The 23,956-nt window shown below is 46.1% G+C and overlaps 2 protein-coding genes across 2 annotated transcripts in view; both read left to right on the top strand.

Moving 5' to 3' along the window:
- Nucleotides 1-2,372: 2,372 nt before the first annotated feature.
- Nucleotides 2,373-18,379, top strand: CEACAM20 (CEA cell adhesion molecule 20). Its single transcript, XM_031458799.2, has 12 exons — nucleotides 2,373-4,165; nucleotides 6,447-6,524; nucleotides 7,129-7,407; nucleotides 7,854-8,147; nucleotides 9,380-9,658; nucleotides 10,962-11,240; nucleotides 13,288-13,402; nucleotides 13,593-13,678; nucleotides 14,454-14,509; nucleotides 14,864-14,899; nucleotides 15,379-15,501; nucleotides 18,044-18,379. The coding sequence occupies exons 1-12, from the start codon at nucleotides 4,114-4,116 to the stop codon at nucleotides 18,095-18,097; spliced, it is 1,731 nt and encodes a 576-aa protein (XP_031314659.1). The 5' UTR covers nucleotides 2,373-4,113; the 3' UTR covers nucleotides 18,098-18,379.
- A 4,809-nt stretch (nucleotides 18,380-23,188) lies between these two features.
- The window catches only part of LOC105104709 (zinc finger protein 180), a 45,957-nt gene continuing 45,189 nt past the window's right edge, over nucleotides 23,189-23,956 (top strand). The window contains exon 1 of the mRNA XM_010998465.3: nucleotides 23,189-23,233. The gene's annotated coding sequence lies outside the window, so the exon portion shown is untranslated. The remainder of the gene's footprint in view (nucleotides 23,234-23,956) is intronic.

The following is a 23,956-nucleotide window of genomic DNA, read 5'->3' as shown; positions in this document are numbered from 1 at the left end:
AAAGATTTTCTCCTGTTTTCTTCTAAAAGTTCTATAGTTTTATGTTTTATACTTAAGTCTGTGATCCATTTTGAGTTAATTTTTATATAAGGTTTAGGTCAAGATTCACTTTTTGCTCATGGATATCTAACTGCTCAAGCACGATTTCTTGAAAAAGAGATCCTATTGAATTTTGTGAAATGTTCTTTGTGCATCAATTGACATGATCATGTGATTTTTTTTTCCTCATTAGCCTGTTAACATGGTGGATTACATTGATTGATTTTCAAATATTGAACCAGTCTTGGATCCTTGGAATAAACCCCACTTGATCATGGTTTATAATTCCTTTTATATATTGCTAAAGTCTGTTTGTTAATATTTTGTTAAGAATTTTTGTGTCTGAATTCATGTGGGGGTACTGGTCTATAGTCCTTCCTGCCTGCCTGCCTTTCTTCTTTCCTTCCTTCCTTCCTTCCTCTCCTCTTCCCTCTCCTCCTCCTCCTTCCCATCTTTGCTTGGTTTTGGTATCAGGGTAATATTGGCCTCATGAAATGAATTGGGAATTATTTCCTCCTCTTCCCTTTTCTGGAAGAGATTGTGTAAAATTGTTGCTGATTCTTTAAATAGCTGGTAGAATTCTCATGTAAAGCTTTCTGGGCCTGGAGGTTTCTCTTTTGGGAGTTTTAAAATTACAAAATCAATTTCCTTAATTGTCATAAGGCCATTCAAATGGTCTATTTCATATTGGGTTGATGGTGGTAGTTTGTGCTTTTTGAGGAATTGCTTCCTTTCATCTAAATTGTCAAATTTATGTGTGTAGAGTGGTCTGTCCTATTTCCTTATCCTTTTGTGGTCAGCAGGGCCTGTGATGATATTCACTGTTTCTTTCCTAACATTGGTAGTTGGTGATTTTCTGATAAATTAGTAATCAGTGGTTTCCCTCTTTTGTGCTTTGTCAGTAATAGCAGGGGTTCATCAATTTTATTGATAACTTGGAAGGTTTTTGTTTCATTGATTTTCTCTATTGGACAATGTCACTGATTTCTGCTCTTTATTACTTTTTTTCTTCTTCTTGATATGGGTTGTTTATTCTTTTACTAATTTCTTGAGGAGGGAGCTTAGACTCTCTGAGACTTCCCCTCTTGTCCCGTGAAGGGTTTAGCGCTTTAATTTCTCCCACAGCACTGTTCTAGCTGCTTCTCACAACCTTTGATGTGTTGTATTTTCATTCTCTTTCAGTTCCATGTGTTTTGGTCCCCCCTTCCTCGAGACTGCCTCTTTGATCCATGGCTTATTTAGAAGTGTGCTGTTTCGTTTCCAAATGTTTGGAAAGTTTGCTATTATCTTAGATATTTCTTTGATTCCATGTATGAGAGAACACACTCTATATGGTTTTCAATTTTTTTTTGCATTTGTTGAAGTTTGTTTTTTGGCTCACGATATGGTATATCTTGGTAAATGTTCCATGAATGTTTGAAAAGAGTGTGTATTTTGCTCTTGTGGGATGGAGTGCTCTATAAATATCAACGAGATCTTGTTGGTTGATGATGGTATTGAGTTCTTCCATATTCTTGCTGATTTTCTGCCTGGGTGGTCTATCAGTTGTTGATGGTGGTGCTGAAGTATCAAATCATAATTGTGGACTTATCCATTTCTCATTTCAGTTCTGTCAACTTATCCTTCACATACTTTGCAGCTCTGTTGTTTAGTGTGTACACATTTACAGTTGCTATGTCTTCTTGGTGGATTAACTCTTTTATTATTACATAATGTCCTTTTCTGTCCCTGGTAATTTTGTTTACTCTGAAGTCCATTTTATTTGCTATTTATACAGCCATTCTTCCTTTCTTTTTTTCCTTGTGATAATATTTGCTCTTAGAATTTACTCTCTTAGCAACTTTCATGCATAACATACAACAGTGTTAATTATATTTATTGTGTTGTACTTTACATCTCTGGTACTTATTGTACCACTGGAAGTTTGTTCCTTACTCCTGCTTTCTTTTGAATAAAATGTGCATGATTATTTTACTTTTTGGTGGTGGGGAGGTAATTAGGTTTATTTATTTATTTTTAGAGGGGGCACTGGGGATCGAACCCAGGACCTCCTGCATGTTAAGCATGCAATCTACCACTTAAGCTACACCCTCCCCAACATTTGCATGTTATATCCTCCATCTTTTGGGGTTTTTTAATTGAAGTGCAGTCAGTTACAATGTACAGGACAATGTCCCAGCATGCATAGACACCAGAATCCCTGGCCTGAGTTAGGCAAGTCATCACACCTGTATAACACCTTGGTGTTTTTGTTTTTTTTTTTAAGAAAAACATTTTTTAAAGTATTTACATTTCTTTTTTTATGATTTCTTTTTTTAAGAGGCAGAGGTGATTAGGTTTATTTATTTATTTAAAAAAATTTAAATGGAGTTACTGGGAATTGAACCCAGGACCTCGTGCACACTAAGCATACACTCTACCACAGAGCTGTACTCTCCCAACTAAACTCTGGTGTTCTTAACTATAAGATGGAATGATATGATCGCTTACCCTACTGTACTTTTCATTTTTCCATAGCATGTATCACCTTCTAATATCCCACATCATTTACCTATTTATTATGTTTATTGTTTATTGTCTCTTTCCTTACCAGAGCAGAGATTTCTGTCTGTTTTGTCCCTAGCTGACTCCATAGAGCAGGGGCAGTAGGAGCTCAGGAAATGTGTGTTGAATGACTGAGTGTATACCTTCCTCACAGGGGCTACTGTGTTACAACACATGACAGTCACGACACCTAGTGGAGATTCCCATGTATCGAGCACCGTCTCTGTGCCGGGCACTGTTCCCAGCACTCTCTCCCACCGTTAACTCATTTGATCCTCACGACCATCTTGCGAGGGGAGACTGTTGTTCATCCCCAGTCGGCTGGTGAGAACCTACACACACACACACGTGACCTACCTCTCCCCAAAAACCGCAGCTGGGGCGTGGAGAACTTGGACAGCAGCCTCCAAAGAGGCAAAACTGGCACCATCTCCATCTTATAGCAGAGGAAAGTGACCATGAGAGAGGAGAACTGACGTGCCCAACGCCACACAGTGAGCAAGTGGAGGAGCCAGGATTTGAACCCCTCCCTGCAGTTTGGATCCAGAGCCAGTTTGCTCAGCCCATGCTTCATTGGAGCAGAAACTTGGTGACTGTCCATGGCTCGAATGAGACCCAAACAGTGGCAGCAATTCGAGGCAGCTGGGCGAGCTGAGATCTCTTTCCTTGGATGCCAAGCTGCCCCTCACACCCTAAGTAATCATTTTAGAGTTTTCTCAGCCTTCTCTTGAATTACATCCCACCTCCTCTGTTCCGGAGCCACTTGAATTTCCTTTGAAAAGGAGAGGAATTAACTCTCATATACTGAACCTTTTTTTATGTTCTCCAGGTTTCAGCGCAGATGTCCTCTCTTCCAGGAAGCCTTCCCTGCCCCTTCCTCCTAGCTTGAGTCAGGCACCCTCTGGGGGTTCTCGCAGCCCAGCTCACTCTGTGCCTCTATGACCAGGAATCTGTATCACAAGCATCATTTCAGCTTATTTAATATTTCCAGGCTGTTCACGGTGAACTCAGCACTGGGTCTGTCTTGTCATTTTTTTATTTTATTGTTATAGCTGTTAACTGTTACGATCACAGTTCCTGGTCCCTTTAACTCTAAACTTCTTGAATTGTCCCTCCCTGGCACCATGTCTCCCTGGCTGCTCCCTCATCCTGGCAGAATGGTGGGGAGGGAGGCTTGGGGTGAGAGGAGGCATAATTCCCAAGGGGATCCAGGGCCAAAGGGCAGGGCTTTCTTTCTCCTTTCTCACCTTGAAGGAAACCCCAGGGTTCCTGGGGCTGCTGTTCTCTGTGCAGAGGAGGGAGGAAAGTGAGCCCTGGGGTGAAGGGCGGAGGTGCAGCCAAAGTTCCTCCCATGCCACCACCCCTGTCTGTTCCGGGAGCTGCTGTCTGCTGTCGTTGAAGTCCCTGTCAGTTTGCAGCAAGCCAGAGGGGAAGAGAAGGGAGCCCTCACAGCCGGAGTGAGGACAGTGCCTGCGTGTGCAAGCCGGGGACACTGTCAGCTTGGTGCTCTGAAGTCAGGCGTCAGGATCCATGGGGTCCACTGACCTACAGCAGCCCCACTGGGCAGGAATCCTGCTCTCAGGTGAGTGCTCTGCTCCCCTCAGATGGGGTGGGCGGTGCGGGGGGGCTGTGTGTGCGTGCACCTGTGCACAAAAGACACAGGTAGAGACAGAGAGAAATACAGACAGAGACAAAAATAAACACAAATACAAAAGAGACTGACAACGGGAGACAGAGGCAGAGACCAGAGAAAACAACATACATATGGAGAGAAAGAGGAGGGGGCGGATCAGAACTAGCGAACCAGAGAGACCCAGAGAGAGACAGAGACAGAGTGAAAATAGCAGTAGAAACTGCACCAGAGGGAGGGAGAGACAGAGAGGAGACAGGGAGACAGAGGATAAAGAGGCAGCAAGAAAACTGTTCAAAGACACACAGAAATAGAGACTACAAGGTCCTACGTACAGCACAGGGAGCTGTATTCAATAGCTTGTAATAACCTGTCGTGTGTACATAGATCTGTGCTGTACACCAGCAACCAACACAACGTTGTAAATCAACTATACTTCAATTAAAAAAAAAAAGATTCAAGGGGAGTCAGGTTGGGGAGAGATAGAGACCCAGAGCTGGAGCAGAACAGAGAGGCGGGAGTGAGACAAGCAGAGGGAGGAGGCACCAGCCCTGAGTGGCCAGCTCACGCACCAGGACGGGGCATGGAGGTGAAATTTATGCTTAAAGGGCATCTGAGGCCAAATGGGAGAAACTAGAATATTTTGAAAAGAAAGGCGTTTTGGAGGCAAAGACATGATCTTGCCATGTGTGGTGTGCAGCAGTGAGGCTCAGCCTGGCTTTGCTGTGTGGTCCTGAGACTGGTTCTTCCCTCTGGCCGGAGCTGCCTGGCTGAACCTGGCAGGCTACAGGGGCTCGTGGTCCTCCCTGGGGGGCTGACGTATCAGCCACAACGTGTGTGGGGGCTTCCTCCCGGGGGGGACGGGAGGCAGGAGGAAAAGGTCCAGGTGGAGGCTTCGCACAGAGAGAACTTTCCTGTCTTGGATGGACACAGTGGAGCCCAATGCTGATGCTTCCGCTCACCTTATTTCATTTATCCTACGACAGTAACGAGGCAGGCACTACTGTTATCCCCATTTTACAAATAAGGAAACTGAGACTCAGACAGAGGACATCACTGGCCCAAACAGAGAAGCTGGGATCCAAAACCCAGGGAGTCAGGCACACAGCCTGTGGGCTTCACCTCTAATAACATTGGAGATAGGGAAATACAAGCGCAGGAAATAATAACAAGAGTAATAGTAACAGTAACAATAATAAAAGTGACTGCCACTTACTGTGGAATGTCACATTTGTTGTCTCCTCAGTCCTCACTATAACCTAATGAAGTAAGTTCTGCTATTCTCCCCATTTTGCAGTTGAAGAAACTGAGGCTCACAAAGAGAAAGCCCCTTGCCCATGATAACAGGGAAAGTAAGCATCAGAGTCCATATTTGCTCCCAAATATCCTGAGTCCGAGCCCTTAACCACTGATTGAGCGGAGAATGAGGCAGTGCTTGGGCTAAAATCGGGTCATTGGTGGGGTGGAGTCCAACTTCTGTTAACTGGGCTGATGGGAGGGGCGGGGGGTGTCAAGGTCAGCTGCTGGGGTTGGGGTTCCCCCACCTACGCCCACCATCTCTTTGAGTCTCCATTAAACTGCGCACAGAACAGCCAAATGGAAACTCCTTCCGCCTGGTTCCCTTTTCTTGCCCCATGCAAGGGAGGTCTCTGCCCGAGAGCAAGTGTGAGGGAGTACCAAGGGTTAATTCCTCCCATCAAAGTTAATAGAAGTTCCCCTTTATCGGGAATTGGTTCTGTGCCCATCCCTGGACCAGAGGAATTGTAGGGTGTTGACAGCACAGTCTTCAGGAGCTGGCGGGCCAGATTCAGCTCTAACTTCTGACACTCACTGTATGGTCTTGGAAAGTGACTTCACCAATCTGAGCTGAGTTTACCTCTCTGTGGAATGGGGAGGCTGATCATGCATCTCCCACAGAGTGAGCATCATTGGAGAGAGCTCAGTGATCCTCAGGGGATCCAGTTAAAGCTTGCCAATATTCATTACCACCCACCACAATTCTAGGAGGCAGATGATATTGTTCCCATTTTACACCTGGGGAAATTGAGGCTCAGAGAAGATAAAAACAGGCCTCAAGCCACACAACCAGTAAGTAAGTAGTGGGTAGGAGTCAGGCTGCTAGGGGTGGAGTGTCATATCCATGACCTCAGACTTCCCTCCACTTATGAAGACCATAACTGGACACCCCCAACACACCTCTCCGTCCCTGAACGCCTCCTCTCTCCTCCTGCAGCCTCACTTTTGACCGTGTGGAGTCTGCCAGCCGCAGCCCAGCTCTCCCGTGGTGCCAGCCTGCTTAAGACCATCCAAAGTGAGAAGGATGTTGTTCCATCTGTGTTTGAGACTCCCCTGGTCACCTCACGCTCATGGCAGATTCAGAGATGTGGGCACAGAAAACAAGGCTGTCATTCTGATCTCTGTCTCCACACCTCAAGCACCCATCAGGGTTCTATGTCCAAAGTTCCAACTGGACAAACCTGATTGGCTCAGCCAGGGTCTGACAACAACTGGTCTGATCAGTGGTGTTGGGGGCAAGGGTAAAGGTGTGGATTGCAGCTGTCATGGCTGTGGGTGGGGAAGGTTCGCTAAGAAGTGGGTAGGAGGAACCTAACTGTCAACCCTGCTACAAGCTTGATTTCTTTGCAGCTGATGTTAATTGACCCATTGTCATGTCCCAGACCCTCTGTTTTATTTGTACAGTCCCACTTAAGGGGGCTTGGAGAAGGGAAGTGAGTTGCCCGAGATCACACCTAGAATGAGAAGTAGATCCAGCGTTTGAGCCCAGTCACTGAGCTCCAGGGTGTCTGCATACAGTTCCAACCCATCCCTGCTCCTCTGGGTCCCTCTGTGACTATGTCTTCCTGGGTCTTCCTTTATCGTTTCTCTGCCTCTGTCTCCCTCCCCCCTCCCCGAAGAACCACTGGCCAAGCCCACCATTTCAGTCAGCCAAGGCACTGCCATAGAGCAGAGGGAAATGGTGACCTTCTACTGTGACACCAAGGACGTCAACATTACCATCCACTGGGTCTCCAACAGTCTTCCCCTGGTGTTCCACGAGCGCACGTGGCTGTCCACGGATCGCAAGAACCTCACCATCCTCACTGTCCAGCGCGAGGACGCTGGGACTTACCAATGTGAAGTTTGGGGTGTCCTCCAAGCCCAGAGCAGTGACCCCACCTTCTTGGCCGTGAGCTGTAAGTCCTTCTCCATTCTCCCCAGCCCCTCACTGATAGCCACTTCCTTGGTGATCTCATTCGGTCTCACAGATTTCAATACCATCCCAACGTGGGCTTGTCCACCCCTGAACTCCAGGCGCATACCTGTGCGGCGTCTTCTCCTTGGATTCTACTGGAACAACCAACTTGACATCCCTAAAACTGAGCTCTTTAACTTTCAGATGTTTGATCCAAAATATTGTCTGGGTAGGGGTGAGGAAAGAGCATTTGCTGGAATGCTTAGCTGTGTCTTCCCACCTACCCAGGGAAGACATTTAATCACCACCAGGCTCTTGCGTCTTCTCTGTAATGGTCCCAGAGTTTGGGTGGGGAGAAAAGTTAGTATTTGTTGACTCCCCAGGTTCGCCCTAAGAGAGCTGTTACTGAAGCTGTTGTTCCTGCTACCACTGTTCTTGTCCCCTCAGATGGTCCTGACCCCGTCAAAATCAAGCTGAAGTCTGGTGTGGCCAACAGGGAGGCGGTTGAGGTGATAGAAGGCTCCAACGCGACCTTCTCAGTGGAGACTCAGTCTCACCCACGCCCCACCTATTTATGGTTTCTCCCCAATGACTCTCTGCCCATCGGGAGCTTGTTCCACACCACGAGCACACTCACCATCCATGCCATGTCAAGGGAACACGAGGGCACATACAGGTGCCTGGTGTCCAACAGTGCCACCAACCTGTCCCGCATGGGGGTTCTGAACGTCCGAGTCCTGGGTGAGTCTCTTTCCCCAGTTCCTCTCCTTTGTTTCTCCGAGAATCAGAGCTACACTGATATCCTACAGTTTGAGGAGGCCAGTGGAGTGGGGAGTTCCCGTGTGGTGGGTGGCAGATCATGGTTCTGAGCACAGGGGAGGACCTGGGTCCTGGTGTGGCATGTCTTCCACAAGGATTTGCTGGCTCTCAGTGGAGTGTCTATAATGTGATTCTCTGGAAGTGGAGGAGGTGAATCTCTATACATACAAACAGTAACACCACATTCAAACATCCCATCCTCACCTAGAGACACACACACAGGTGACAATCACACAGGAACAGCACACTCACGCATGTGCACCGCAGACACACACACAACTCACACATAAGTGCACACAACACATGACAGTACAGAATACAACACAAACTCACACAAGACACATATCACATGCACACAACAGATATACACAATACGTGCAGCACACAGTACCTAACACAAACACACAACACATACACACACACCTACACCACGTACACACAATACACACACACATATGCATAGCACATAAACAGTACCCAGGACATACACACAAAACACAGACACACGTATCTCATGAATGCAACAAACAAGACCACAGACATGCAACATATCCTCCTATAAAAACATATACACACAAAACATAATATGTACAAAACAGACACACACAACACGGATACTCCACATCCTCACATACAACACAGAAAATGTGCTATGTATTCAACACCTCAACATGTGCACAATGACACAGAACACACACACAATGCATAAGCACACTACACGCCCAATACAGTGATATACACGCACAGTAAAACACATGCACATGACACACACACTACCACAGACACCAGCGTACTCAGCTACAGAGAATACATACACACACAATACGCACTTGCTCCCAAAGTCCCTGTGTTCACCACCCATACCTCACGGTCACAAAACATATACACACAACACACACAGATACAGCAGACACAAAACACACCCAAATACCACACGCTCTCCATACACACAAAATTCATAACGCATTCACGTAATTGTCACACAAGACACACTCATACACAAAGGACTTAGATTTACCACCCTCACAGTACATTCAGATGCTAAGTGTGCACGCGCGCACACACACACCCCTGGAAAATCCTGTAGGTTCCATATGTGCAGAAGACTGATGAAGGTCCTTGGGTCCCATCCTTGTGTCTCTGTGTGTTCCCAGAAAGACTGACCAAGCCTTGCATCACGCCCTCAAACCTGAGTCCTGTGGAGAACACCAGCCTGGTTGCCCTGACCTGTCAGACCACCCACAAGCAGGTTGGAGCCCAGTGGTTCCTGGGGGGTCAGCTCCTCCAGCCCAGTGAGCACCTGGTGCTGTCGGCTGACAACAGGACCCTGACCATCCACAGCCTCTGGCGAGACGACGCGGGGCCCTATGAGTGTGAGATCTGGAACTGGGGCTGCCGGGCGCGGAGCGACCCCCTCTGGCTGAACATCAGCTGTGAGTCACCAGCAGCCTGGACCTTCTCCCCTTCCCTTCCTCCTTCCCTTGCTTGAAGTTCTTCCTTCCATCCATTCACTCCATAATTATTGAATTCCTGCTCTGGGCCAGGCATGCTGGGCACCAGACAAGACAGCGCACCTGCCCTCATGGAGCTTACATTCTAGTGAGGCAGACAGACCATAAACAGTGAAGCAGGGGAGATACGTGGAGTGTCAGATGGGGCTGGAGGCAGCGAGGAAGACAGTCCAGGCTGGGAGGTTGGGAAGGTGTTGCAGTCCTGGCTGGGGTGGTCAGAGGTGGCCTCCTGGAGGAGGTGGTGTTTGTGCTGAAGGACCTGGGAGGGAGCCGTGCAGGTGGCCAAGGGAAGAGAGTTCCAGGGGAGGAAACAGCACATGAGGTGGGACTGTGCTTGGCATGTCAGAGGAATCCAAGGAGGCCAAGGTGACTGGAGAGGTGAATTATGGGGAGAGTAGAACAGAAGAGGTCGAGAGGGTGGGAGTGGACCACATAGGGTCCTGCGGGCCATGGTGAGGACACTGGGAGCCACAGAAGGCTCTGAGCAGAGGAAAGAGAGGATTAGACTTAGGTTTTCAGTGTCTCTCTGGCCTTTGTCTATGGAGTGGAAGCAGGGGAGAGAGAGGAATTTATAGAAAGAGTTTTATTTGTTTGGGTCCATGGAGAGGCAGGCCTCACAATGGGATTAAATGAGGTTATGCCTGCAAGGATTTTATTAAGGGAATACTCCTGTGCAGAAAAAGTAGGGAGAGAGCCTCGAAAGGCAGGGAGAGCCATCAGACTGAGATGCAAGTCTGACTTGGAGTGAGGGAGAAAGGGAGAGAGGGTTGGGCGGGCGTGTGTAGAACACCATGGAGTCTAAGGAACATCAAGACTGTCAGGGATCCCGTGTCTCCCAGGAGGGGATCTCCCTTAGTTTCTCCAGCACACTCCGGTATTGGCAGGGTGTAGCCTGTGAGAAGGTTATGGATGCGTTTTCGGGTCCTGTAGCGCTGCCCTTGGTCAATTACACTCTTACCACTGGAGATCTTTGAGGCGCCCTCTGGTGGTGGTGATCACAATTACCCATCAAGAGATGATGGGGTTGAGCCAGGGTGGCAGCTGGGGGTGAAGAGATGGGGTCGGGTGATGAGATGGGGTCGGGCTGTAAATACATTTTAAATATCAGATTCACAGGATTTGCTTCTAATTGGCATGAAGCCAAAGAGAAATGGGAATGGAACAGGGTGGAATAGGACATCTTGCCAGTGGAGGATGGGTGCATAATGTTTGGCTCTGCATGCAGATGGCCCTGATCGAGTGGATATCACCAGGGGGTCAGCGTCCCAGGTGGTCAACATCATCAAGGCGGAGCTCAACTCCAGCCTGACCCTGCAGTGTCGGGCTGACTCCCAGCCGGATGCTGAGTTTCACTGGACCTCTGCACACTCCACCACTGTGTGTACGGGCGAGCAGCTGATAATCGAGGCCCTGACCTGGGAGCACCACGGGATCTACAACTGCATGGCTTTTAACTCTCTGACCCACCTGGCCCGCTCCACCTCTGTCCTGATCAGAGTGATAGGTGAGTCCTTCTGGTGCACCTTCTCCTTGGGGCCAAGTGACTTTTCCTAATGCTGGCCTCAGCCGTCTAGTCTTCCCTTACCATGGGCTGGGGTGTGGCAATGACAGTCCTGCATGGACAGGTTCCTAATCCGGAGCTGTTGAATCCCAACTGCTCACACTCAGGCGCTAGAATCTCTATTTCCTAACTGTGCGCCCTGGCACACTCCAGGCTGCTGTGAGCCTCAGTTTTCCTACCCATAAATGGGGTTTGTGATGCCTACCTTTCAGTTTAGAAGTACAATGAGTCAGGGAGATAACCAATGAGAGAAGGGGTGAGCTGATAAGGAAAGTCAGGAATCATATTATTCACAACCTGGATGTGACTGGCAGCGAACTACTGTGTTTCTGTCTTGAGTCCTTGAGGGGGCAACACAGTGTTGCTGTTAGCCAGTCACTGTTCACGTTCTGGCTCCAGTGTTGTGTGACTTTGGGCATGCTACTTAACCTCTCTGGGCCTCAACTGCTTGTCTGTAAAACAAACATAACAATTGTGTTTATATTATAGGGTTGTTGGAGATTAACATTTGGAAAGTTATTATGTCAGTGCCTGGCATATTATGTTTGTTACATAAAATTATTCCTTATTGAGCCTGTGCTACACCCTAAAAGCAAGCCTTTCCACATATACTATCAACAGACATTTCATGGATACTCTTGGCCAGCCAGCTCTGAGGTAGGCCTATTGGTGTCTCCATCATATGGGAGAGATTGAGATGCAGAGACTCAAGCCCCGTGACTAGGGTTTAAAACCAGGCTGGCCATCTCAAGAGCAGTGTTCTTAGTTGTCCACAAAGTAGAGGATCCCATTCAGCTTTCTAAATTACCTCACTGAATCTTCAGAATAACCCTCTGGTCTTGTTATGACCATTTGATGGAGAGAGAAACAGAGGCTCGGAGGAGGAAGTAGTGAGTTCGGGTGATGCTCACAGGATGTTGTAGGATTTAAATGAGATCACGTATAAAGGGCTCCTGGAGCTTAGAGATTGGTAGATGGCAGCTTCTATCATCATCATCGCCTTTTATAAAGCACCTACTAAGTGTCAGGCACCATGCTGGTTCTTTTACATGTGATCTCATTTAATCTTCTCAAAAGCCTGTAAGGTTATGGATTACTATGCTTATTTGACATATAAAGAAATAGATACTCCAAGAATAAGACCAAGAACTCCTAAGGCATCCAGGAAGCCCCTTTCTGCCCGTCCATCCAAAGCAGAGCCCTTTCCTCCTACCCCTGACCCTCGTGTGGCTGCCTTCCTAATTCTTGTGGCTGGACTTCATCCCTTCAAGAAAGGTTTTGGCAGAAGTGGGATGGGTAAGCAGTCGGCCAGTGTTCATGACAACAGCTGCTGTTTATTGATCAATCACCTGCTGGGTGCCCGGCATTAACATTCATGGTCTCATGTCACCTTGGCAACATACCTGTGCAGTAGGTACCACTTACTGCACTTTGCAGATGAAGAAATGAGACTCAGATAGAGAAGTCACTGTCCATGTTCACAGGGCCTCAGGAAGTCTAGGGTGACTCACTTGGGGGAAAGTTAGGTTTCTGGTTGCCAAAGCCCTTTCCTCTGAAGGCCGCATTTGATCCGTTATCCTAATCAGTGTCATAATCACACCAATGCTGACTGATCACTTTCCATGGTTCTAAATACTTTACCTGCATTAAACATATTGAGCATTACATATATTGGATATGAATACATATATGTTTAATCTTTCCAGCAACCATATGAAGTAGGCTTCATATTATCTCTGTTTTTACAGAAGAGACAGCTGAAACACAGAGAGGTTATATTGCATGGCCAAGGTCACACACCTGAGATGTGAACTTAGGCCATTTGACTCCAGAAATCATGTTATTACTACCATGAACTTCTCTCTCCCAGTGACTGGAAGACAAGCACTCGTCAAATGACAGTGGAAATAAAGCTACAAGCTTGGGAATGGGCTGGGGACAGGGATGAGAGTGTGTCAGGCCCAGGCCCTGATTCTCTCTCCTTGCCCAGGTCCCCAGTCGTCCCTGTCTGCAGGGGCCATCGCTGGTATTGCCATCGGGATCCTGGCTGTCATTGCCCTGGTCACAGGGCTGGGCTGTTTCCTCTACATCAGAAATGCCACAGGGTAAAGCTGGGAATGGGATGGGGGTGCTGGCCCGCAGGGGACCTGCCTGGCAGGAGTGTTGCTGACCATGGTGCTGAGCTGTATCCATGGCAGGTGGGGAAGTCAGAGGGTTTGGGACATTGCCCAAAAATGGACATGCGATATGGGCAAGGACTAGAGGCATAGAAGAATGAGAGTCTTGGGGTTTCAGGTCCTCAAGGGAAGCAGCAGAGGACTCCATCCATGAGGCCGTGACAACTATCTCTGAAAAGGATCAGCCTGCAGAGCCCGGTTGCAGTAAGTGACTCCATAGCTGATGCCCAGAGCAGCAATGAGATGTGGAGAAGAGACTGGTGCTAGGGCCCAGGCCTCTGCTCCAGCTTTGCCCCCAGGTCCCTATGATATCATGGGAAAACCCTGTACTCTCAGAACCTCCATGTCCGCATCTGGAAAGTGGACGAGGTCGGGATCAAGAACTCTGAGGAGTTTGCCTGTTCTAACAACCGTAACACAAATAGGGCAACGTGCTGCCATTCTCTTCTTCCTCACTTTCAGAAAGCTTTGTTAATTGATTATTGTAGACAGAATCAATCACAACACTCCTCCCTGTAAGTTCAAAACCAGGCTCACAGTCTCAACAGAGTGCCTCAGGCACCCTCTACTGATGGAGGGGAGTTGATCAAAGGCAAAAAGAAACATCTTTGCCATGTCTGGCCTAAGATTCTGGTATGATCAGCCTTATGAAATGGAAGTTCTCTAGAGACTTGCTCAATCCAGTTCAATTTTACAGAGAAAAAACCAGGACCAGGAAGGGTATGTGATAAACCCAGGCTACAGAGGACCCTGGCCTAACTGGGGCTAGAACTTAGACTTCTGTCCTCAGCTAACTCAGATCTTGATTTCCAGGACACTCCCAGGTCAAGATCACTGGAGATGTGATGGGGAGTCCTAGGGAGAAAGGAAGGAAGGTTTCTGCCACACCCTTCCTGGGGATAGATGTGACCTGGACAAATAGCCCCTTCGCCCCATCCCCTCCTAACTCCAGCCCTGGGCTGGTGTTCACTTTCTCTAGGCTGGCCAATATATGCCAATGTACCGGACAGTCAAGGACAGGTCCAACTCAAAAAGGTAGGTAATGCTCCAAAGGGACCATCTCTGCTCCCCTGACTGTCTGGCCCTTCTCCAGCCCAGCAGGGCTGTTTCAGTCCCATCTCTTGGGGTTGAGGGTTCAGGCATGTTCTCTTGAGAATGCCCAGTGGAAGCTTGGGTCTCTCTGCATCTCCTCCCCTGATTTCTCTGGGGATCTCAAGACCTTCTGTGACTTTTTCATCTCTTCTCCTTGTCTTCTTGCTCTTCCCTGGACACCCCCAGGGAATCAGAAGGGATGTAACTGTTTCTGAGGCCTAAGCGTTTTCCAAGAATTTCCAGGGGTGGCCTTCATCCCAAGCCCCATGATCTCTTCACTACTTTCTTTTCCCCCAGATACTGCCACTAGACCCTCCTGAGCAGTTCTATGAGGTAGGTTGGCCCTGCTTGATTTTATTAAAGAAGCTTCAAGGGAATACATGTTATATTTGATGAGTCTGAGAAACTGTCTTGTCTAGATCTTTCATTGAGCATTGGAGGGTCAAGAATGGGGGAGAAAGTGGCCCAAGGTCTCACAGGGAGGATCAGATTCTAGGCTCCTGTACTGAGCCGCTTCCAGTTCCAGGGCTTGGAATTGTATTGCAAGTGATGTGGCGTTGGCCTAGAACATGCTGGGTTGCAAAAGACGTTTTAAAGTGGTGGTTGCAGAGGTCGCCAGGTGAAAAGGAAAAGTTCTGGGCCAGAGGGAGGGCCCTGGGTCCTAAATCTACTTCTGCTTCTGATACTTCGTAAGAACATGGTTAAACCTCTTCCTCTCTGGATCCCTGAAGAGTGTAAGTTGACTTTCTAGATGCTGTGATTCTAAGGCAGTCTCTGCCTGAGGGCTCTAACTCATCTTTGTTCACTTGCAGAAGGAATCACCTTCAGCAATGCCTGAGCGCTATTCTGATGGCCCCAGGAAGCCATCACCCAAGCTTGCGTTGCATCCATTGGTCCCAGCACTACCAAGAGAAAACACGGAGTCAAACTATGAGGTATTTTTATGCCATACTGAGTCTTTGGACAGATGCAGAGCTGTCACCAGTCTGCCTTTTCCTCCTTGCTGAAGAGTCTGTAGGATAAACTATCAAGAGATTTCCTTTCAAAAATCTTTTCGATTCCATTCCACCTGTTTCCATCCTATCACTTTCTGGTTCATTTCATTACATTCCCTCCAGTCCACTCCATTTTACTCCATTCCACAAGTCCATCACATTTATTTTCACTCCACCTATCTATTTCCTTTCTATTCATTTAATTTCATCTCCACTTTATCCCAACAATTTCTTCTCCATCCAGTTTAGTATTTTTTCCATTACATCCCACTCCATTTCTTTCCATAGAATTACTTTTATTTCCTTTCCATTCCTTTAATTCCTCTTATTTCTTCCTGTTCCATTCCTGGCCATCACTTCCCATCCACTCCACTCAATGCCATCCCTTTGCATTGAGTCCCACTCCACTCTGTTTCCTTGTGTTTCATTCATTTCTTTCTTCTTTCATTCATTTCCATACTTCCCAATTCTTCCTATTACATTTTGTTTATTTTTAATGTTTCCTTTTAATCCTACCCTATTCATTTCTTCCATAGTCCATTACCATCTATTTCATTCCTGTCTACTCCACTTCCATCCCATCAATTTATTTCATTTCCATTCTTTTCCTTCCGGTCCCATTTCATTCCTGTTCTTTCCATCCACATATTCAATCCATTCCATTCATTCTATTTCTTACCATTCCTCCTCTTCTAGTCAATGTCCCTATTCACATTCATGTCCATTTGATTAGCTTTCGTTTCATTCCACTGCATTCCATTTCTTCTCATTCTGTATATTTCTTTTACATTCACTTCATTTTCTTTCTGTTTCCTCCCTTCTTTTCTCTTCATTTCCTCTTCCTCATCCTTTCCCTTTCCATTCAATTCTGTTTCATTGTTTTCTATTCCTTTCATTCCATTCTCTTCCCTTCTGTTCCTCTTTAACCCACCCCACTCCATTGTATCCCATTCCATTCTACTCCATTATTCATTGGATGAACCATTCTCACAAGATGTGAATGTCTGTGTCTTAGGGATTTTTAAGAACTAAGACAAACACTTCAAAAGTAGTTCAGATAAAGTGGGGATTAATTGAGAGAACACTGGGGAATCTCAGATAACTCAGTTTTAGAAATTACTTTTGGGCCTCATGGGGACTAGAATGTTATCAGGAAGCTTCCTTCTCTTCTGTGGTTGCTCGTTTTTTCTGATCATGAATTCATTCCACTCTCCTCAGTTCACATGGAATTCCTATGTAAGTTCCCTGGTCACTACTCCTCTATAACTTCTGATTATATATGACAATGCCCTCTACTAATGTTTAAAAGTTTCTAGATTCACATTCTCCAGAGGAGAATCACACTTGCTCAGGCCATTGTATGGATTGTGCTGGTATCTATCAGCTCTCCAATTACCTATGAACTGGTACAAACATAGCTCCTAGGTCCCTCTCTTCATCAGGGTCAAAGGAAAGGAGTTACATCTGTTCCCTTTTATCAGTAGAGCAAAAGCTCTTCCTGGAAATCTCACCTAGTACACTTCATCTTGTATCTCTTTGGGTCGGAGTGCAGCCACATGGTTTTTCTTGTTACAAGGAAGGCTGAGAAAGTGAGGTACTATCCTTCCCAGTCTCTTCAGTAGAAGCAGACAAGAGAGAAGATGTGAGGAAGAGTGTGAGGCCAGCCACCTGAGCATGTTATATCCTGAAGAGATGAGAAGGAGCAAACAATGCAAAGGGTCTGGAGTAGAACATTCTGAGTTGAGAGGCATCAAATGAAAAGGTCCTGAAGTGAATGTATTTGTTATCTGTTACTGCATAATGAAGTACCACAAACTTAGCAGCTTAATACAACACACATTTTTTATCTCAGTTTTGGGGTCAGGAGTCCAGGCACTGCTCAGATGAGTCTTCTGCAAATAAAGGTGTTGGCCAAGTCTCAGGTCTCATCTGAGGCTCGTCTGGGGAAGGCTCCACTTCCAACCTCACATGGTTATTGGCAACATTCAGTTCCTTTCAGGCTGTCATAATGAGGGCCTCTGTTTCTTGCCATCAGTTGGAGTCTTCACTCAGTCCTTTGCCATGTAGCCCTCTCCCTAAGTGGCTCATGTATTTCATCTTGCTACTTCAAAGCCAAGCCAGATCTTATGCCCTGATCTTACGTAGCAGAATGACATACGTCTTGTCCCCTCTGCCATATTCTAATAGTTGGATGCAAGTCACAGATCTTACCCTCAAATGGAGGATTACATAAGGGCATGAATAGCAGGAGGTGAGGATTATAAGGGTCACCTTACCGTCTGCCCTCCGCAGTGGGGAAGTACATGGGCCATTCCAGCAACAGAGAGGTGCCAGTGTGGCTGAAGTACAGTGAGAAAGGAGGAAGACCTTTGGAATTTTCAAGGATGAGAAAGGAGAATGCCAGAGTGTTTGGGCCCCTTCAGCAAGTTGACCAGGAAGGCTCACCTAGAAATGGAACTCACTTTTTCTTTTTGTTTAATAGGTGCTTGTGAATCCAGAGCACAACATTTACTGCCAAATGAATTCCTCCACCTAACGGAAGCAGAGATCCTTTCTCCAGAAATCCTAGAGAAACCATGCTCAATCATATATTCAATGACATTTACTGTGTACATATTATGTCCTAGACATCGTCTTTGTAGACCATATGATGTTCTGTTTCAATGTGTTTTTCAGGCTCTGGACCCTAGCTCCCACCAAATCTTAGGCTTTTGACTCATGTTTCTTTTTTCCCCCATACTCACTGCTACACTATTTTATTTTAAAATGTGCCACAGTGAATGGATGTATCCATATTGGTTTTTAGAAATGTACTATATATATATATATATATATATATATATATATACACACACACACACACACACACACACACACACAAAGTACATATGTCATTGGTTAAAGAACTGTCCAAAAGAAGAAATAATTACCAGAAAGTTAATGTAGTGGGGAGGAAGGATATAGCTCAATGGTAGATCAAGTGCTTGGCATGCATGAAGTCCTGGGTTCAATCCCCAGTACCTCCACTAAAATAAAATTTTAAAAACAATTTAAAAAACTGAATTACCTCCCCACTCAAGAAAGAAAGAAAGTTAATGTAGGTGTTTATACTTCATTTGACAATTACAACTTATTTGAACCTAGGTTTCAGTTTCCTAGTAATGACTGATAATAACAGTGACTGGCAATTACAGTGACCGAATAGAGAACTGTAAATTTCATTATTGTGCCTTTGGTCAAAATTTTCAATGATGGAAAATTTTCACCAAAATTCTGTGCTTTAGTTAACCTAAAAAATGATTATCCTTTACTGAAGAAATTTAATGGAATCCTAAAGCACAAATTTACTAACAATTATTCCTATAATGGGGTATATATTCAGAAGGAATAAATATCTGTGAGTCTTACCAAAAAACTATTCTGAGAGCGCAAAAAGTATAATCATAATAATAAATAATGAATAATAAATCATTCACATATAAGGGTCTCTTGTTTAGATGCCACTGCAGATTGACTATGCTAAACAGAAAGGCAGCACCTCATTTCTTACTCTTGTAAAGGAGGAAAAGCCTTTAAAAAAAACCTCTTTGAAGAAGTTTCAGTAGCTATGTTCAGTTGACTAATGTTTCTTTAAAAGCAACAGAAACAGGGCAAAAGCGACCTAGAGTTAAGAGGTCCAAGTTCTGATACCCAGAAGCTGGGGATGCCATAGTGTTTGCTGCATCACAAGGATGGACAAACACTGCTGGACACAGCAGCCAGGGAGAACTGTGAGTCTGAGTTCTAGAGATGAGCGTGGGATGTATGCAGGGGTCAGACAAGCAGTGTCTTTTCAAATCATGGTAGAGGATAAGGAACAAGGAGCTGTTAAGAGATAACAGGAGAAATCATAAAATGAAACATGGGGATGAGGCACATGAGGAGAAGTGGGCATGAGATGCTTAGAGTCCTGAGGAACTCAAGGGTGGAGATGTGAGAATGAGATTTGCTAAAGGTAAAGAGGAGTCAAGAAGGACTTTTAGGTTTCTGGCCAGAGCAACTGGATGACTAGCAGGCCACCTTCTGAGGCAAAAATGGGGGAGGAGCATTTTGGGGATAGAGAGGGAAATCAAGAATTTGGTTTAGACATGTCAAGGATCAGTTGGAGCATTAAGCAGTTCATAGAAGTCTAGGCAAAGGAGGGCTGGAGATACACATTTGGGATTTGAAGTTATGGGGGTAGATGAGATCTTGTGTCAGGGGTTCCCAGGACCACCCTCAGGATCGAAGATTTGCTAAAAGGATTCACAGGACCTAGAAGTTCTTATACTCATTTTTATGGCTTATCACAACAAAAGGATAGAGGGTAAAATCAGCAAAGGGAGAAGGTGCCAATGGCAATGTCTGGAGGAAACCATGAATAAGCTCCCAGTGTCCCTTGTCTGTGGAGTCACATGGGGATTCCCAGAATGTGTGACAACACATGTGAAGTGTTGCCAAGTGGGGAGGCTCACCCTGAAATTGAATGTCCAAGGTTTTTAAAAGGGGGTCAGTCACTGAAGCTCCAGACTCCCAGAAGGGTAGCAGATGTTCACTATAGATCACATTGTTTGTATAACTATCTGGACAAATGGGTAGAGACATGCAAAAACACTTTTATCACTTAGAACATTACAAAAGCTCAGTTGCTAGAAGCGGACCAAGAACTAGTCATGGAGATAGGCCTTTTGTGGGGAATATGCAGGGTTTGAGCAACTCAGGCCTGCTAAGTTAACCCTTTCCTCTACAGATCCCAAAGAGAGTGGATGAAGACAGAGAAGGGTAGAGACTGACAAACTAAGCACTGGTCCCTTAAACATTTATAGTTTGAGACAGAGGATCAAGCAAAGGACAAGGACTGTCTTTTTTTTTTTTTTTTTTTTCTGCCAAGAACCTCCTCCTTGCTTCCCCTTACCACCGAATATCCTAGGAACAGGTCACACTCTTCCTCTCCCTTATCTTTTGTCTTTAAAGCAAATGGATTCTCAACCTCCTTGCTCTTCAGATATTAAGCCCTCACCCAACTCCTGGCCAGTAGAACCTCAATATGAAAATTGGGTCACAGCCAATCCCCAGACAACTGAGAGAGAAATCTCTGGATTAATTGGGCATCTTTGTAGAAGGAGCTCCTGTTCCTTAGTAGTAGCTGTTCCAAAGTCCCTATAATTCAGGTTAGGTCAGGGATTCAAGTGCTCCTGGAAGTAAACTTTACCATCTAGTTCATTTTGAAGGGGAAAAAAATGACCAAACAAAAGACAAAGTCAGTTTTAAATTACATATCACTTATGCTTTAATGTCTAAATATCTTAAAAAAACAACAAAAACAACTGAACAGAAAAAAAGGAAGATGAGCTAACATTCAAAGCACCCATTGTGATTTTGTCATGTTTGTACTGAGTCTGTAAATCAATCTGCAAGATTTAACGTTTTTACAACACAACAGTTATAAGGCAGCATTTGTATGTCCACACTATCTCAGTAGGGTTTTGAAGGTCTCCTCTAATGTCTCTACATATATTACTAAATTTATTTGTAGGACCTTTTTTTTTTTGGCTTCTGTTATGAATACATACAAAACTTTTCTCTGTCTTGTTTGCAAACTTTGTATTGATTATGTGTAAGAAAGATACTGAAGTGTAGGCAAGGGGGGAATAATGTGAAAATTAAGAGCATCTACTCCAGAGTCAGTCTGCTTGAACTCAGATACCAGCTGTGCCCTTACAATACAATCTAAGGTAAGATACATAATCTTTCTGGGTTTCAGTTTTATCTTCCATAAAAGGAAATACCTGGTTAAAAATACTGGTAAGGAAGGGATAAAATTATTATCAGTAGATGACTGTCTCAGTAGAGAAGCCAAGAAAATCAAATGGAATACTATAAGAATTCGTAAGAGTTCAGTAGGTTAGCCAAAAATAAATACTTTTTAAAAAAGCATCAAGCACAATAACCAATTATAAGAAACTTTGGGGGTAGAGATTACATTTCCAACAGCAATAATTTGTTGTTGAAAGTCAGAATTTGTGTGAGGAACACTACAGGAGTGCGTTGGCAGCATTAAAAGAAAAAACTTTAAGATACTCTATATTCATACAGCAGGGCTCCAATTTTCAGCTTCCTCCCTGGTGGGGTAGGAATAACCATGACAATTTCCTCACAGGGCAATTGTGTTGGTTAATGGGACATTGGGAGGGAGAATATAGCTTAGTGGTAGAGCACGTGCTTAGCATGCGCAAGGTCCTGGGTTCAATCCCAAGTACCTCCATTAAAATAAAATAAAATAAATAAATAAACCTAATTAGTGCACTCCCCCAATGTGATGTTAGATGTTAAAGTGTTAATATAGTTTAACATGAAATAAAACAAGTATTTTATTTACTCAAAACAAATGTTTACTGAGCAGCTATTATGTGCCACGTAATAAGTGCTGTGGATAGATATAAAGTAGATATAAATCCTTTCCCTTAAGGAGCTGACAGTCTAGTGGTGAAGGCTGATAGTCAATAGACCAAATAAATACCTAAAATATATAGTATATTAGAGAAAAGTTCTCAAGAGAAAAAATATAAAGATGGGGGAGGCAGGGATTACATGGGAAGTGAAGAGTTCGTTTGCAAGTTTACAACGGTTGGTGGGGGAAATGCCTCATGAGGTGACCTTTGCCTAAAAACCAAATGGTGGGAGAATCCTCATAGAGAAAGCCTGCCAAGCAGCATGAAGAGCGCATGCAAAGGTCCTGAGGTGGGAGCCTGCTTGAGTTTTTGGAGAAGGTGTAAAGGCCAGCGTGACTGCAACTAAGCCAGGAAAATGGTCAGGAGATGAAGTCACAGAGCAAGGGGTTGGGGCAGGGAATAGATCCTTAAGTCCTTATAGGTAGAAGAAAGAAAGAAAAAAAGACAACAATTTAAAAAAAAGGATTCTTGCTATTTTACTGCTATTAACTACAAACATGTATCAGATTCTTGAAGAGCTTGCTAGAAGCTCCCTGAACTGTATAACGGGTTTGTAGCAACTATCTTTGCCCATGAGGACCAAAGGAGACTGTGCACAACCGTCTCACAAGGCAGAGAGGGATCCCCGCCGTTTCCAACCGGATCCCGTTTTCAGTCTTTTCTGGGCGCCAAACTGAGCCCAGGCCCAGCCTTTCCCAGGTCAGCTACTCCCCAGGCATCGGTGCCTTGGCCTGCGATCTGGCTCCCCGTCTCGGCGCCCCGCAAAAATACGGATATGCCCACTCTCAACACCCAGCCGGGACTCCAACCCGCACATTAGGCTTTGTGCAGCACCACCACCCGGGCCCGCCTCCCCTGAGGAGCTGGGTCCTCGCCCAATCGTCGCCCGCGCAGCCGAGGCTTCTGGGAATTGTAGTTCCAGCTCGCGGAGTCCACACGCACTTCCGGGTTCGGCCAGAAGCGCAGCCATTGTCCCGCGCGCAGAGGCTTGTTGTTTTCGCGCACCTCGGCCCTTCGGAGGTTAACCCAAGCGGCCTTGTGGATGCCGACTAGGGAAGGGGACAGAACTAGCTTAACCCAAGTCTGTCGCATGCAGAATCGGGGCAGAGAGTTGCTTAACCGAGCTCGTCCTGACGCAGAGCCGTGCTAGGGACTGAGACTGGGACGGGCCCTGCCTGGCCCTCGAGCCTGTGGACGCCCAGGTTAGTGAGGGGCGGGGCAGCGCCGGCTCCTCCATGCGCGCATGCGCAGGGTCTAGGCCGGCCGCTGAGATCGGGACTGTGGGTGGGCGATTTGGAACCTGCGTGGGCGGTGCTTCACCCTCGGGTCACCAAAGTGGGTAGTGATACTAGAACAGCTGCAGATTCTGGGACTGTGCTCTGCGCGCGTGCGCGCGCGAGTGCCTGGTCAGGTGGTTCTCTTGGGATGCTTTGAGGATGCCCATGTTGGTGGAAGACAGGCTGTATGCTCGGATGTGGGAGCTATCCTGAGAGCCCCGCCTCCTCCTCATACAAGCCTGGGCCTGTTTAGTGGAGGACCTGAGGATGGCTGGAAAGTGCTCAGTTGCAGATTCTGATTCCTGACGGAGGGGGGCTCTGTCATTATTAGTATACTCTTGAGTAGTTGTTTGAGTAGAAAGCACGAGGTGGGAGGTTGGATTCTGGGCGGTTGGCTCTCGGATGCTGGAACAGACTGCTCTTTTTGCAGGCCTGGAGGCGCCCTGGGTAGTGGACAGACCAAGCTGGAGCTGCAGTTTCTTGTTTCAGGAGAGGGAGCACTGCTTTAGCGAGCCCTCCCTCCCCCGACGCCTATGGTGGGGATAGCTTACGGACTAGGTTGGCAGAGAGACCAGGGCCTAGAGGTAGGTTCGAGGCGGAGGGCTCTCTGCACACGTTGAAATGGACCCTTGTAAGATAGTGCAGAGT

The sequence above is a fragment of the Camelus dromedarius genome, chromosome 9, assembly GCF_036321535.1.
Source record: "Camelus dromedarius isolate mCamDro1 chromosome 9, mCamDro1.pat, whole genome shotgun sequence".
Taxonomy (NCBI): Eukaryota; Metazoa; Chordata; class Mammalia; order Artiodactyla; family Camelidae; genus Camelus; species Camelus dromedarius.
Note: the sequence above shows the minus strand (reverse complement) of the source record. Positions and strands in the feature narration are given on the sequence as shown.